The 16,406-nt window shown below is 35.7% G+C and overlaps 1 protein-coding gene across 1 annotated transcript; it reads right to left on the reverse strand.

Moving 5' to 3' along the window:
- Nucleotides 1–3,675: 3,675 nt before the first annotated feature.
- Nucleotides 3,676–10,666, reverse strand: LOC135156964 (FUN14 domain-containing protein 1-like). The gene is made up of 4 exons (XM_064111074.1): nt 10,443–10,666; nt 9,769–9,844; nt 8,760–8,888; nt 3,676–8,227 (listed from the first exon to the last, which is right to left on the reverse strand). The coding sequence occupies exons 1-4, from the start codon at nt 10,649–10,651 to the stop codon at nt 8,150–8,152; spliced, it is 492 nt and encodes a 163-aa protein (XP_063967144.1). The 5' UTR covers nt 10,652–10,666; the 3' UTR covers nt 3,676–8,149.
- Between the last annotated feature and the right edge of the window lie 5,740 nt (nt 10,667–16,406).

Consider the following 16,406-nt stretch of genomic DNA (forward strand, 5'->3'; position numbering starts at 1 on the left):
GCTCCTTCAAAATTGACTCAATACACCATTGTCATTGAAAGACATGAATCCCTTCCTGTGTTTCCTGTCAAGCATATAATTAAAATTGGTCAAGGAATCAATGACCCCTTGAAAAATATATTCATGTTACATAATATAATTTGTTTCACATAATAAAAGGATTTGAATAATCACAATTTTTCCCAATTAATAATGCAAATCTTCTTGCTTGGGTTGACAAAAAATCTTCTTTTCTCATGCGGTTACTTAAGAAGGAAAATTAAAAGGTAAGAAAAGTTTAAATGAAAAAACAAAATAATTCAAGTAAATAAATAAATTTGTAAATAAAATTTGATATCATAATTCGAAAATTGTGGCACAGATAATGAAAAGGTCAAGAGGAAGTCTCCTGATATTACTCATATTCTGCAATTCTGGCGCAAGCCTCTTTTTGAACCCCCAACAAAAACGTCCCGTGTTCGCTCAAGCATGAACAATTTTTTTAATTTTTTATTGCATTTCAAAGATAAGACCTTAGAACACCAATTTACACCAAAATATAGACATCATGATTTGAAACAAAAATTTTATAGACTTTTCAAATCTGTCCCGTTTTTTTATATACACACTGTAGTATATGCATGATAATTGTAATGCGGGGGCCTATGTCCCCTGATTTAATTTCCATTTTTCGCTTACCACGAAGTTGGGTTAATATATTATGGAGCAAATTTATGAGTAGATTGAGATGCAGGAGATTAGGTAATGAAGAAACTAAAAAGAAGGTAATCGAACAGAATTAATTATTATTATACAGGAATTCTGGGGAGTTGATTTAAGAATTTTTTTACCCTTTTTGTGAATGGAGCGTTAACTACCCATGTACAGAGACAAAATTTTGGGGGTTTTAGTCTGGTAATTAATATGCCATGAGACTTTTGGAGTACATATTCATTTTAAATTGACATTTCAGGGCAGTTTATTTAATAGCATTAGTTACGTTACAGAACCACAAAAATGGATAGATGTGTGGAACAGTCTCCCAGAAGATGTAGTTACTGCTTGTTCAGTGATTGCATTTAAGAAAAGACTGGATAAGCATTGGGAGAAGATTGCCTATGATTTTGAGTGATTTTCGATTCTTGTGTGTTTTCATGGAATTTTTGCTGTCTACGATACCCCTGCCACCCCTCCCTGCCAACATAAGTAGCGCCTCTAATTTTGTCTGAAGGAGAGCAGCAGTAGACATTCTACTTTGATCGATGAACAGGCTTAGTCCTACAACATCATTGGAGTAAACTAAACTAACTAAAATGCTAATCTTCATGATTGATTGGTGCATTATTTTTATAATCTCTATTATATCCCCACAGCTCACAAATACAAAGAGGACAAATGTTTGCACGCCATTGAAGCCATGAGGAAATGTTGTGACAAGTTCAATTCAACTGTTTCTGTGTGTTGTTCAGGATTCCTCAAGGGAAAGCAGGTGAAAACAGACCAGAATCCCTCTCACAGCTAACACACACTTTGACATAGGAACTATGGAAGATCCTTCAGCATTGAAGGATCGAGGCAGTGGGACGCGAAGAAGATGAGCATCAGCATGCAATCATCTCAACAGGAATATCAACTCGGAATAAGACATGCAGTGGCCACACAGATCAGAATCTTTCTCACAGCCAGAACACTTTTGATGCCAGCATATCATCATAATCATCTAAAAAAGAATATATTACCCCCAAGAGCTGCAATAGCCACACAGACCAGACAGCTATCACAATTAGTATCAGCACCTCAAAAGGAATATGCTATCCAAAGATATGCTCTAGTCACCAAGATATGAATCCCCTGGTGCATCTTGTGGAAATTTATGCAGAGAAGAAAGAAGGATAAAATTTGTGATTTTAAGCCTGATGATATTATTATGGTTTGATTCCTTATGTATATTCTAAAAACTTTAATTTAGTTTGACAATCAGTCACAACTGACTGTTTTCGCCACTCATCATGTAAGTATCATTTTTTTCTCCCTGAAAAAAAAATGATTGCTACATTGAGTTCTATATTTATTCTGAATGTTTAGTTGGTTGCTTTCAATAGGTGTACTTTATTGACAATGCTTAGCACCAAATTATGCATTGATATTTGTCATTTCATATTGAAGCTGTTCATGATGAATGATATGAAATTTATTGAAAAAGGTGATTCTCAGGGTTCTTTCAGTTTCAAGTCCATAAAGGAGCTGGCTCTCTTCTTTTTTTACCGTTTTTCATGAATTTTTCCCATGTTGAATCAATTATGATCAGAAATTTCAATTTTTGCAGGCTGACTTAATTCTGGTAGGATAATAATGAAAATTGTTTTTAAGATACTTTCATTGAAGTTAAGATTTCCATTTTGTACCATTGATACTAATACATGTACAGTGGTAATCAAAAAGTTTATGTTTTGGATATTTTATTGTGATATTAGGTGATAAATATTTCATTCAGTAAAGTTCTTTTCTCTGGCCTTGCCCGACATTGTAGTGTCTATTTTCAACACTTGGCATGAGGGAGTGCATTTTGTGGTGGGGTTTAATAACTTTTGAGAAAAACTGAATTATTCTGAAGATGTGACCCAAGAATTATCAATTCGTTTAGCCTCTCTATGCAATGGTTGGGTAGAAAACTAATTATGATTGTTGAATTAAATTTTACAGATGTGAAAAAGTGCAGCTTTTGGGTGCAATCGGTTAATGAGCTTTTTTGATAATTTCCAAGATAATCCCCTTCTGCTTTCAATTATTTCGTTTTTTTCATTCAAGATGTTATGGCCACTTACATATAGCTGTCCCAATTTGTATTTCATCTCACTCGTGTTTCATTTCAATTACACATGATTTGAATGAATCCTAAACTCAGAAATGAGGCCTTGATGTTTTCAAACACTGCTTTTTTTTTTCTTGCTAGGGGTGGTATTTACATTAAACCTCTCACTAATGTATTTGTTCACATTGTAATGTATGGAATACAAGGTTTTATCTTTTTTGATACAACATTCATGAAAAAAAATCCAAGTATAAATTAATTCAAACTAATTATAGATTCTTCTCATATTATGCTTTCCTATTCACTATATGACAAAATCAATTTACCAATAAAAAAATATTTTACTGAAAGGTTATTGTAAGTAATGCCCAAGTCATGAATTAGTTGTATTTAAAAAAAAAAGTGAAGCCACCCTTAATGTTTTGTCTTTCAAGCATCACTTCAGCACGACTTGTACTAGTTTGTCTAATCCCATTCTATTTTCTCATTCAAAATAACATGATTTGTTTATGATACATGATATGAATATAATTATCTTTAATAAATTGCCAATATTGTCCGGTGTGGAATTTGGGAAACTTGGTAGAAGTACTTGGCCCCGTAACACAAAAAGTAGTGACTAACGCGTAATGAATGGCCTATCAAGACCATTGTTGCATGTGCATTTTTCTCAGTAGACTGACGAGGTACCTATCGGAATTGTTCTTTCAAATTAGCAATTAATCGCAAACAATTGTGTTACGGGCCCAATATTGAGGTCTTTTTGAGGAGTTAACCTCATTCTTATTTTGTATAAATGTAAAACACAGTCAATCCCCCCCCCCCTCCTTCATCCTCAAAACACAGACAAGTTTAAAAAGACGATCAATATAAACATTGTTGGCTTTAGGCTCATTAATTGATTATTTATATATCTGTATGTACATATCAAACATAAATACATACAAATAAAGGTTAAAAGAATTTACAGAAATATGACAATAATTGGTAGATTAAAAAGAGTAACCAACACTGACAGCTTAGGCAAGGTCAACTGCTGCATAGTACAGGGTTCCCACAGATATTTAAAAACAGAATTCCATGACTAAATTGCTGCTTTCCATAACGTCCCGGGAGTTATGTAGAATTTGGGATGTCACAAAACTGGGAAAAATTGAAATTATGAACACCAATTATAATAGCAGAGAATGAGAGTTGTGAGACACGACAAACTGGAAAGCTGCCATAGCCAAGAGGTAAATGCAATTCCATGACTTTTCCAAATTCCCTGACCACAAATTTTTCCAGGATTTTCCAAGACTGTGGGAACCCTGATAGTAGTAATTTGGTTAAATCCATTGGGGACTGAGTAATTTTGCTTGAACACATGTTTTCCATCATGTTTAGTCTCCTGGTTAATCAAATTCAACCAAAATGGCAAGTTGTTCCAAAAGAAAGATTGATGATCATCGATCATAGAATAGGATGGGTGATATTTTGAACGATATTACTGATTTATACGACATACAGTTATGAATGTTTTTGTTTACTTATCATTGTCTATTTATATTTAAAAACAAAATATTCATGCCATATGAATGAAGTTTGTGAATAAATTCAAATTCGATATCGATATGAAAGTTAATGAATCTTTCTTCAAATGTTAATCCTTTCACCTTTAGGAATCTAAATTTGGCTGAATGGTGTTACTTTGTTAGGATAGGGATCACATTTGCACCAATTAATCATAACCAACATGCTATCTTTTTCAAAGGTTTTACCTGGAAGAGTTTCTACTCTGTAAATTGCCTATGATAGATTCACATCATTTAGTGATTTCATTTTACAAAGAGTCCATAATTTTGTAATTTCTTGTCAATTTTTATTTATTTGTTTGCATATTTCAACAATATCGGTTTAAAAATTGAGAGCTGTTTTCAAAGTAAATAATATATCTCAAAATTAAATTTGGTATAGTCATTGTGGATTTAAAGCTTGGTGGTCACGTCGTGGGCCAGTTACGGGCAGTTCAGAACTTAGCCTGCAGGCATAATACATGAACCCTTGGTTTTTATGCATAATGCAGAGTCTGAATTAGGAGACTAGATTCACTCATGTACTGCTCTACAGAGGGTTTGGAATCTAGTCTGCATCCTATCAAATAATTGTGTGTCAAATTTGAGTCTGTGCCTGCAGACTAGCCAGAACCTGGGAACCAGAGTAATATGTGAAGGGCTTAGCTACTTTCTAATGTATTGACTTGAGTAACAAAAGCAGAATATTATTATCTGAGCATAGGCCTAATTATTTTGTTTTTAACAAGTTTGTTTATTCTGAATATGATTTTCCACAAACACAGACATAAAATAAGATCAATGGCATAGAAATTGGAGAACTTATGAAAATATGATTGCACAAATGGATAGCTTGAAGAAAAAGGAAATAGAAAAAAAATATATATACACTTATGCGTTAGACGCATTTACAGCGAAAATATAATGTAACATCTATTGCTAAAGTTTGCACCTGTGGTCAATTAACTTTTGCTAAATACCTTTAATAGGATTGTACAGTGTAATACAATTTTTAAAAATGGCATGATTTTCACAGTAGAGTAACTATTATTTACTAATTTTATAGGTTTTTTCAATTCGTCTAATGCCAATTCGTCCAATTACGAGCTTGTCTACTATCAGTTCGTCCATTATCCACATTGTCTCATTACCATTTCGTCCACTCATCATTTGATCTAATTGGACTCTGTATTGATTTGATGAATCGAATGAAAATACAAGTGGAATGCCTCTGGCGGTCTCACCTGCATCACGCGATTCAATATAGCAGCAGTGCTGACTTTGAAAACTACTATAACTCGCACAAGATGTTCAGTGATACTTGGTTACTCTTATGTCCACGTTTTATGAACTAGACCAATACACTTACAGAGATATAATGGTAATTCAACAAATACCCCCAAGGTGGCCAAAGTTCATTGACCTTACATGACCTTTGACCTTGATCATGTGACCTGAAACTCGCACAGGATGTTCAGTGATACTTGATTACTCTTATGTCCAAGTTTCACGAGTCTGATCCATAAACTTTCAAAGTAATGATGGTAATTCAACATATACCCCCATTATGGCCAAAGTTCATTGACCTTTGACCTTGGTCATGTGACCTAAAATGCGCACAGGATGTTCAGTGATACTTGATTACTCTTATGTCCAAGTTTTATGAACTAGACCAACATACTTTCAAAGTTATAATGGTAATTCAACAAATACCCCCAACTTGGCCAAAGTTCATTGACCCTAAATGACCTTTGACCTTGATCATGTGACCTGAAACTTGCACAGGATGTTCAGTAATACTTGATTACTATTATGTCCAAGTTTCATGAATCAGATCCATAAACTTTCAAAGTTATGATGGTAATTCAACAGATACCCCCAATTCGGCCAAAGTTCATTGACCCTAATTGACCTTTGACCTTGGTCATGTGATGTGAAACTCATGCAGGATGTTCAGTGATACTTGATTAACCTTATGTTCAAGTTTCATGAACTAGGTCCATATATTTTCTAAGTTATGATGACATTTCAAAAACTTAACCTTAGGTTAAGATTTTGATGTTGATTCCCCCAACATGGTCTAAGTTCATTGACCCTAAATGACCTTTGACCTTGGTCATGTGACATGAAACTCAGGCAGGATGTTCAGTAATACTTGATTAACCTTATGGCCAAATTCATGAACTAGGTCCATATACTTTCTAAGTTATGCTGTCATTTCAAAAACTTAACCTTTGGTTAAGATTTGGTGTTGACGCCGCCGCCGTCGGAAAAGCGGCGCCTATAGTCTCACTCTGCTATGCAGGTGAGACAAAAATGGGAATTAGACCAACTGGATAAGAAGAAGTGGTCATGGACCAACTGGTGACTAGACAAAATTATGTTTGGACCAAATGGCTGTTAGAGGAAATGTTGATGGATGGAATGGCTTCAGACTAAATGAAGGTAGACCATGTGATGAGTAGACGAGTTGGCAATTTACCATTGTATTAACATGTTCACTGATAGATCAACAAATATATACACTGTACATGTATGCATACAAAGCACCGCAGGTATTGGGGAAAATAATCACATAAAATAAAGGTATCTTTTTATATCTCTGATCAATTCAGCTCAGGGAATAATTTTCCTGGTATCGCATTGCAATTTGCTCCACAATTTTGAAAGACTGCTATGCATAAAGTCTTTTGTATAGCATACTTTTTACATAGGAGTGTACATTACTTAGTTGAGAGCTTTTCTCTTATGACCAAAAATGCTGTTCAACTTTGTATAGCAAAATTATTCCCTGTAGTTGCAATGAATCATAACAATACATGTACGTGGATGAATCAACAATAATGTTTCATGTGAATGTTAGCACGGAAGTCATATTACTTCATGATGATCAAATCATTGGAAACAATAATGCTCTGATTCAAGAAGCAGAAAATTGAAAAATTGTCAAATTATATAAGGATTCTACTGCCTGTTAATGGCTGTATTCATGTAAACTGTAAAAAACAATCAAGAGTCAAAATTTGAAGGAGAAAAGGGATCATTGAATGAAAATTAAAGACTCGCATTCAACGCGTGATCTTTGCGAGTGTGAGTTGAATCTGGCCACCCAGTAGTCGAAAAATAAACCAAAATGTAAAAACCTGGATGACTGACAGACTCAAACACATGCAAATGGGACTTGTATGACACTGCTCAAACAGGTGTTTACTACTTGGTAAAACTAATGCAGCCAAATTAGTCATTTAATTTGATTTCTATTGTAAATGTTCTTGTATGAATGACACCATTAAAATGTTGAATTTCTTTTTAAGGTTGAGAAATTATAGAATTCAAACATCTTGATGTCCAACATTGAGGATCCATCTCTCAATGAGCATATACAATTCAATAGAATACAGTATCACCAAATCTCATATACAATTCAAAAGAATACAGTATCACCAAATCTCATATACTATTCAAAAGAATACAGTATCACCAAATCTCTATCCTTGCAATTATTGGTTGTAAATTTGGATTAAAAGTCCTCTTTCTTTCTCCTGGGTGCATCAGCAATGGCTTCAAAGCTGCACTTATGTTACCTTTACAAATCTTGCCAAAATCTACCAAGCGTTTGTCAATCCCCTACCGCTGAGATAATGAACCAAAATTTAATTCAGCTTTGGCCATCTCAGAGGTGCCGATGATCTCCGATTTTAGCAGAGGACGAATACAAGAGATGGGGAGATGACGGTGAAAGTCTGCTGCCAGAGGTATGCCTGGCGTATCCATCCATTCATATAGTTCAATGATAATTAATTTGTTACATTGCCATTCCAAGTAGGAATCCTGCGGCAAATCCACTTGATATCATCACATTCTTCTTGACAAGGTCCTTCCCCTGTGGAAATATGGGGAGAAACAGTGGAACAATTTTATACAATTAAATTAAATTCATTTATTTTCGAATATTCTATGAAAATTGCATAAGAATTGCACAATCATCAATCAAAATATACAGTATACATTTTATACCTTTCAAAGAAACAGGTAAACTTTCATAGAGTAAGTCAACCCTCTCATTTCTGAAAGTTGAATATTTGCCAATACAAACAAGTAGCCTTGTATAATGCCACCTTAAGTCCTCAACTTGTAAAATCTGTCCAGGTCCCTAACCCACAATGCAACATTCTAAGTGGTGTAGTCTTGTAATATAGTCCCATTTGGATGATAACACAATAAATCAGTGCTAGGTACATGCATACCGCAATAATTATGTTACTAAGTATTAGAACAAGTAATTTTCCCCTCAAACCATTTTTGTTTCCGTAGATAAAACTGTACAGGCTATTTTATTATTTTGAAAATGGATATTCATAACTCCCAATGTTGGTCTGGTCAGTTCACTCTTGTTTTATAGGAAAGGTTCTTACTTTATTGAATGCCCCTTGAAAGGCTGGATATCTCTTCTCAACCTCCTTGACCGCTGTCTGCTGTGTTTTATTTATATCCTTCTCAAACTGCTTCCAGTTCACTTTCAGGTAACCAGTATGATGACCTACCTATGGATAGAAGAAAAGCAAAGGGAATGGAAAGTGAATTGTCAATCTCATATTTCTTAAATATTTCTTTAAAAAAAATTAAAAAAAACATTTGCTAGAGTATATTACAGTGAACTTGTATCAATAGACCTTCCATACAGCAGCTTTTCAAATGTCTGTGCCATATCTGGAATCCTGCTGCATGACGTGTGAGGATTAGTAGTAAAAATATGATTTAAAGAGAAATGCCAGTAGTTGCAGTAAACACTGATTTCATGAGAAAGTCTGTAAAACCAGGCTTAATTGTCAGTATATCATCGACGATCTAGATCTGGTACAGTTACATAAACTGAACTTTGTGAAATCTTGAAATCTAAGCTGAAAAATGTTCACACTGAAGATCACCAACACAGATAGGCACACGTGGGACAGTGTATTATTATTGCTGGAATAAAGACCCGACGGAAGTGCCCGAATCTGCGCTTATTTGGCTAATTTCTCAGCAATTACACAATTTCTTCCAGAATCCTTTGGCACATATTTTTTATTCATACAAACAGACACTTGGGTGGTCATTATATTAGATTCTGTAAAAAGTCATTCTGAGATCGTTACCAAAACTGCAATTTATCTTTAAAGGTGATGTCATATTTTTTCCTGCAGAATTTAATTTTAGAGTTGCCCATATACATGTACCTCGCCCTTTTTTTACTCTTCTTCCTTTCTTTCCCTCTATTTCTTTTTTTTCTCCTTTAAGTTTCTCTTTGTTCAATACTTGAAAAACTACTGCTGTTGCTGCTGCTTTACTCTCTTTCTGAAAGAGAAATCCAGGCTGCACCCTGACCCCCCCCCCCCCCGCCCCCAAGGGCACCACCCCTTGGTACAGAGTATAGGTACTTACCAGTATCAACATGAATCCACCTCCTACTGCTGTTGCTGCTGCCTTACTCACTTTCTGAAACAGATATCCAGCAACCCTAACCAAAAATAAATAAAAATAAATAAAATAAAATCAGGTGGAGAAATCTCATTTTGAAAATCATAATTTCTAAACTTGCTTTTGTTTGACATATGAATTAAATGATGAATCAACTGGGCCAGTTTTTACCTGTGGATCATATGTACATTGGCAAAGCAATTTTTTATCATGATATATGAATGTAGAAATGTATTGTTAACGCATCTGGAATAAGAATACGATCTACATATGTGGCTATTAAAGCTTTATGAGATGAGCATAGTAGGGCCTGTAAAATAATTGGATAATACAATTTGAAATACCAAATGTAATGAAAGCTAATTAATTCATCTTTCTTTCAGAATTACCACCCGGCCACATTAAATCATTATGCCAGATCATACCAAGTCCGGAGGGCATTTTATAAAAAAAGATTTGTCGGACCCTTTATCCAACTTGTCCTGATTTATCTGGCAATTACCGTAGTAACCGTGCTTCTCAGCCAATCAAACTCAAGGGAAGTTGTCCAATGTGATAACTTTTCAGACAATAAATGTTGATGATTATGCTCCCAGGTAACTCTAAGCTTTCTGAATCTGAAAATTCAATCAAATTACCATCCACTTGTTCCACCCATAGCAAGCTGAACTGGAACTGATTTCTTAGATAGTTCTCCATCTAGTGCCCTCTCCAACCAATTCTTGCCAGCCTCTGCGAGATCCAAGATTTCAAAATTGTCATCTGCATCGTTGGCCATACTGTCCTTAGTTGACTTTGACACTGTAGGAGATGAAATTTGCAATAAGTCAGAAAATAAGGCTCTCATTTACTACATTTAATCCAATTAGTGTGACAATTACTTCTCATTTGCATTAGCATGTATCTTCTTGTATGCAGTTTTCCTTTGACAATACAGAAAGACTGAAAATTTCTACTTTCTACCGGAACTTGTGCACATGTACATCAAAGACGTGATAGAAAGCAAATCAGTTCATGAACTTACATGGATTTTCAAGAACTTTATACACCCTGTACATTTATTTCTGAATGACAGTGCAAACCAACAGAATTCACTCGCAAGTTGCAAGATGTCTGACCTGATGAGCTAAAGATCATCAAAAGGAACATTGTTATTTTTTCTGGGTCAAGCTCTTCCTTTTATAACTTTATTAAACAGAGCGTGAGGACAAACATCAACAGAATTGAGGTGGGTGCACAATTTCCATTTTTTTTTATAATCAAAGGGGTGTTTTTGAGGTACATTTGCATGATTTTTGGTACCTCTGCGTCAAGAAAATCCATTAGTATGCTGGAACTCTGGGTGCAGCCCGGGTGTTCTCTGGGTTAGATCTATAAGTTTACAAGATGTCTTGAACCAATATCCTGCTAGACCTGTTTCTTCTTCTTCTGTTGGGTACAGTCCTCTTTATAGAGTATAGTAGTATTTGACTGAGGCCGAAATCACAAAAACACACGACATTTGGTGCAGTTGAACAAAACTAAACTATTGTGCAAGTAAAAAGATGCATCTGGAGAGCTAACGGAGGCTGAGTGGTTCCAGGTGGCTCCTGAAAGACCCAGTTGAAGGAGCCAAAACCACTATTGTAGGCAAGACATTCCACAAGCAGATGGTACTTGGGGAAAAGCTGTGTTGATAGGAGAGGTTTTAACAATGCTGTTGCTTGAATTGTAGGCAATGTCCTCAGGGGCCTGTTTCTCAACACATGGACAAGTTAATCATATCTTTATCCACCAACCACAGAGTTAGTTCCAATCTTACTAAACCTGTTTCTTGAAAGGCTTCCTAACTAGAATACCTTGATATCGATACTATCGGTAAAAAGAGCAGACGAGATGTAGCCTTAGTCACAAAATAGCATAATTTTAAAAAAGGAAAATTATGACAAAATTGCAAATATTGTGATTAATTGGGAAATAAATATTTTCAAAATAATAACACAGGTGAATTATGCATCATACATACTTAGACCATGAAGACTGGAGCATTAAATTGCAGAGAAAATTAAATTATGAATAATTCATTTCATGACTAAAAAATCACTTGTGGACGTTGAGATGGGTATCCCCGGGATATCCAATTTTAATAGTTTACCATAACGGTTTTCTTTGTAAAATGATGATAATTATACGGTCTTTTACGATTCCAAATGTCATCAAAATACAGTTTAATGAAACATTTTTAATCATAGATACTGAAACATACAATATTTGACAAATTATATGCATAAATTAGAGATAGAATTTATCCAACTGTTAAAAGGGGTCTGAAAACAACAAATACGAGTTCAGTTATGGATGGCCTGACATGGTAGAATCTTTATCAATTAAATCATTTTACTATTTCAAAATGAATGGTTTTGTGGCGTTTTACCAACAGTTTTTATAGTTTCTTTGTATTACAATTATCATTGAATGCATTAACCCACTTGTTTTGTGATGTAATTTCAACCTCTATGATTGATTATGTAAGATTATAATTTTAAAATTTCTAGGAACTTATGCATGTCATAGTATACCCACGTGATGCCACTACGTCATTAAGAAAGAAGTTATGACAGGTTCGGAGGTGTCATAAATATTTAGTGAGGTTGGTGTACCCGATCTTGGTAAAGAAGGCTTCGTGAAACGGTTAGCGGACAAGTAGCTCACTATCTCCGATTTAGTCAAGAAGTTAGACTTATGACGGTGTTGAGAAACGGGCCGCCCCTGGTTGCTTCAGACGAGGCCAGGCATACAGGAAAGGTGTTTGGTCATATTCATTGCGGAGGAGGATGGAACAACCTTCAAATAGGGCTGTGTCAATATCTGCTTTAATAATAGACACTCTAAGTCTCTAGGTATATTATTGATGCAAAAGTTTTCAAAAAATGTAGATCCTCTTGGTCTTAACTTTAATTTAAACACATAACCTGTCCCTGATTTCACTTTGATTTTGAATTTGAACTTCTTCTCTTGGCATAATTGTACTTGATGCCCCCAGGGGACATCAACTTTTTACCTTGATTCGTGGATCCTCGACGACCCGACCTCGTTTATCATCAGCGAGTTGATATATCCATCCGCGCGTGATTCGGTTGATCGCGCAACAAATAAAGTAATTGGGGGCATCAAGTGCAAGTAATATAAGAGAGACGAGCTTTAGCTCTCAAGGTTACATTAGCTATCAAGGTTAATTTTGCCAACAAGGTTAATTTTGGCTACAAGGTTAATTTTGTTGAGATTTTTGGGGGCATCAAGTACAAGTAATATAAGAGAGACGAGCTTTAGCTCTCAAGGTTACATTAGCTATCAAGGTTAATTTTGCCAACAAGGTTAATTTTGGCTACAAGGTTAATTTTGTTGAAATTTTTGGGGGCATCAATAGGCGAGCGGCGAGAGGCCAAAATTTGGGACTTTAATCCCCCCGACTGGATCAAAGCAAAAACATGCATCATTTTGAAGGAAATTTTCTGAATTTTTTAGAACTGGGAATTAAAAGTGTCGCAGAGTGTAGCTTCACCATGGAAACCAGCCTTGAATAGGCCACGCCCATTTTTGTGATAAATGCAAAGCAGTAACTTATTATTTATATTTGTTAATGAATTACACTAATTTATATATAAATATAGATTTTACAAGGATAAAATCACTACAGATTGAATGATATGATAACGCCTAGCAACCAAATACATATTTTATACATATTTGATTTCAAAACTGTTGCCTAGCAACATTATTTTCCCTAGCAACCATATTCACTTTTCAATATTCTCTCTTTTTTATCAGATTAATTCATTTTATCATTTTTTTTAAGTTTTTAATTTGTAAAAACTAATGAAGAAGGTGAATTTTGATGAAAAAATTATTAAAAGAGGAAGACTATGATGTATAATGCATTTATGATCATGAAAATTACATTATTGCCATGTTTGATTAACCCTGCATGTGACGGATATCACCATGTTTGTGTGTATTTACGACTATACGCAACAGTATGGTCTATTATGGATTTTATAATATTGCTATAAATCTTCCTTAGATACCCTGCTGTGTCATGTTATCTGTTCTAATCTAAATAATTGAGTATTAATAGATTTTTCTGTTACCTATGGAAACCATTATGTTGCCTAGCAACAGCATTTTCCCTAGCAACCATCACTTTTGGGCGATATTTCAAGCCTGTAACCTCCCAAAAATTCCCTATTTTGGTCCTCAAAATGCATCTTATACTACTCTAAGCATTTATCGTGGTGATGACAATTAATTTCAGCCATCTGGCCAGGCAGTCGGCATATTGAGAGAGGGCATGGCTGTATGAAGAAAATTTGTCCTTGGGGTGGCAAGACGACTAAAAAATATCCAAGAAACAAAGCAAGGGAGCGAAGCGACTGAGTTTGGCAAGGGGCGCTTTTTCATAGTAAATTGAAGGATATCATGCACACTTTTGGTGAATTTTGTGAAAATTTTCAGTTTTAAAATGTAACTTTTCGCTGCGTACGGAAATGGTATTATTAACAATATCATTTAGTTTGTTATTTGGAACATTTTATCATATACATGTAACATTTTTGGAAGGGTAATACATATCTAAGACCAACCAATAAGTCTTAAAGTGTCTGAAATGGGAAACGAAAATATTTATCATTATGGCAAATATAATTCCTGAACTCAAAAGCTAATTACTGTATAGGGTACCTACTAAAATATGTAAATCACAATGATCTATCAGAATTTTATATCTGCAATTCTGGCAATTTTCCTGTGTTGTTGCAAGGTTTTCCCCTGTTTTTTTTAATATACCAATGCAAGGGCAATGGGGCAGATACCACAATAGTCTACTTGCAGACCTTCAATCGGAATTGCTCTTTTATCTGGACAACTTGGTGAAAAAAGGCTTTTCAATGATCACCTGCACAGATCAAGAGATCCTCAGTATGTCGTACATATATCAAGTAGACAACAAAAATTACTCTAATCTGAGCCTGTTGCTCACTAGAACCGGTTAGTCCCTGTACATTCTATATGGGCATTACTGATTCCAGCAGTTAATCAGTAGGTCAAATATCTGTTTAAGCAGAATTAATTAAGAGTATAGGCCCTATTATTGTCTCATCAAGCTAGAGGACAAAGTCCTAACCATTGAACTTACGAGTATTTCTTTAAGTTCTTTCTATAAACCTCCTAACCAATCTTTCTCCTTTCCTCGAGAAGCCCCCTCCGATCGAGGAAATGTAAATATTGGGGATTACAACAGTCACAGCATTATCTGGGGGTATGGAGAAACCAACGAGATGGAGAACTTGTGGAGAACTGGTCAGATGCAAATCAGATTGCATCACCCAACAAAATGTGAGAAGGTTGTGCTTGACCCTCTCCCTCACACTCAACACTGACCTAATGGGCTGAAGGTGAATGCAGCCATCACTCCACGCACAGTTCCCTTTGACAGATGTTTCACCCTGAAGAAACCAATCTGGGAGCAGTTTGTCATAGATCCGGATACCTATCCACAAGATCTTCCAGCACTCCCTACTCATTACGACACATTTGGAAAGCTGTTGCAGAAATCATCACAGAAGAATATTCCACGAGGATGCCGTACAAACTATTATCCGGGCTTGACGGATGTCGAAGCTACTGTACAATATCTTTGAGAATTTACCCATTTGGTGCCGACACACTTGAATGTGGGGAAAATTGACAACTACCATTCTGGATAGTAAAAAAGAAAGTGACAGTAATTTAATAAATCAATGGATATGACTCAAAACAGCAGAAAAGCCGGGGAAAGCAATTCGGATCCTTGAAAACGACTATGCGAGTCTCAAACTATACCCCTAGTGACCACCGACCAAGTGGCACACTATCGTATCGTGTACAGTCAAGGTAACCCTATTTATTGCCCGCAAAGGCGCAAACGGCCAACCACCCTAAAAGTGCAGAGACAGCCTCCCAACTAAGAGTCATTTGAATTCACAAGACTATTCAGGATGAACGTCTTGTCTGCTTGTGCTATTCTATCAAAGAGAATAATGAAGAGCAACAGGCACCTGGGTTAGATGTCCTCTGTGAGCAGATAACACTTCTTGGACCTGTTGCAGCCCAAGGGCTGCTGACATGTTAAACCACTGTTTGCATAAAAAAACCAACGGCATGAGGAAATTTAGGGTAGTTGCCTAACTCGAGCCAGGCAAAGACCCAATCATCCCAAAGAGTAACAGAGCAATCTCTCCACTCTATCACACATACAAGCCCTTTGAAAGGCTCCTGCTTAACCGCATTGCTCCCTTTGTGACTGAGTTCCTCATTCCAGTAGGCAAGATTCAGGCCAGGAAAGTCCTTTACTTATCAAGTACTGAATCTGACTCAGTACATCAGATGGTTGAGGAAGGTCTGAAAACTGGAGCAGCCTGTGTTGACTTCTATGCAGCTTATGAAACATTTAATCATAGGGTAGGCCTACTTACGAGGAAAGTCATTGCGATGACAAAGGACGTCAAGTTGACAAGGCTTTTTCAGAACATGCCCTCAAACCGGTTGTTTGTGAATCTCAGTGGTCCCAGCGGCAAATGGTGGAGGCA

The sequence above is a fragment of the Lytechinus pictus genome, chromosome 16 (assembly GCF_037042905.1).
Source record: "Lytechinus pictus isolate F3 Inbred chromosome 16, Lp3.0, whole genome shotgun sequence".
NCBI classification, from domain to species: Eukaryota; Metazoa; Echinodermata; class Echinoidea; order Temnopleuroida; family Toxopneustidae; genus Lytechinus; species Lytechinus pictus.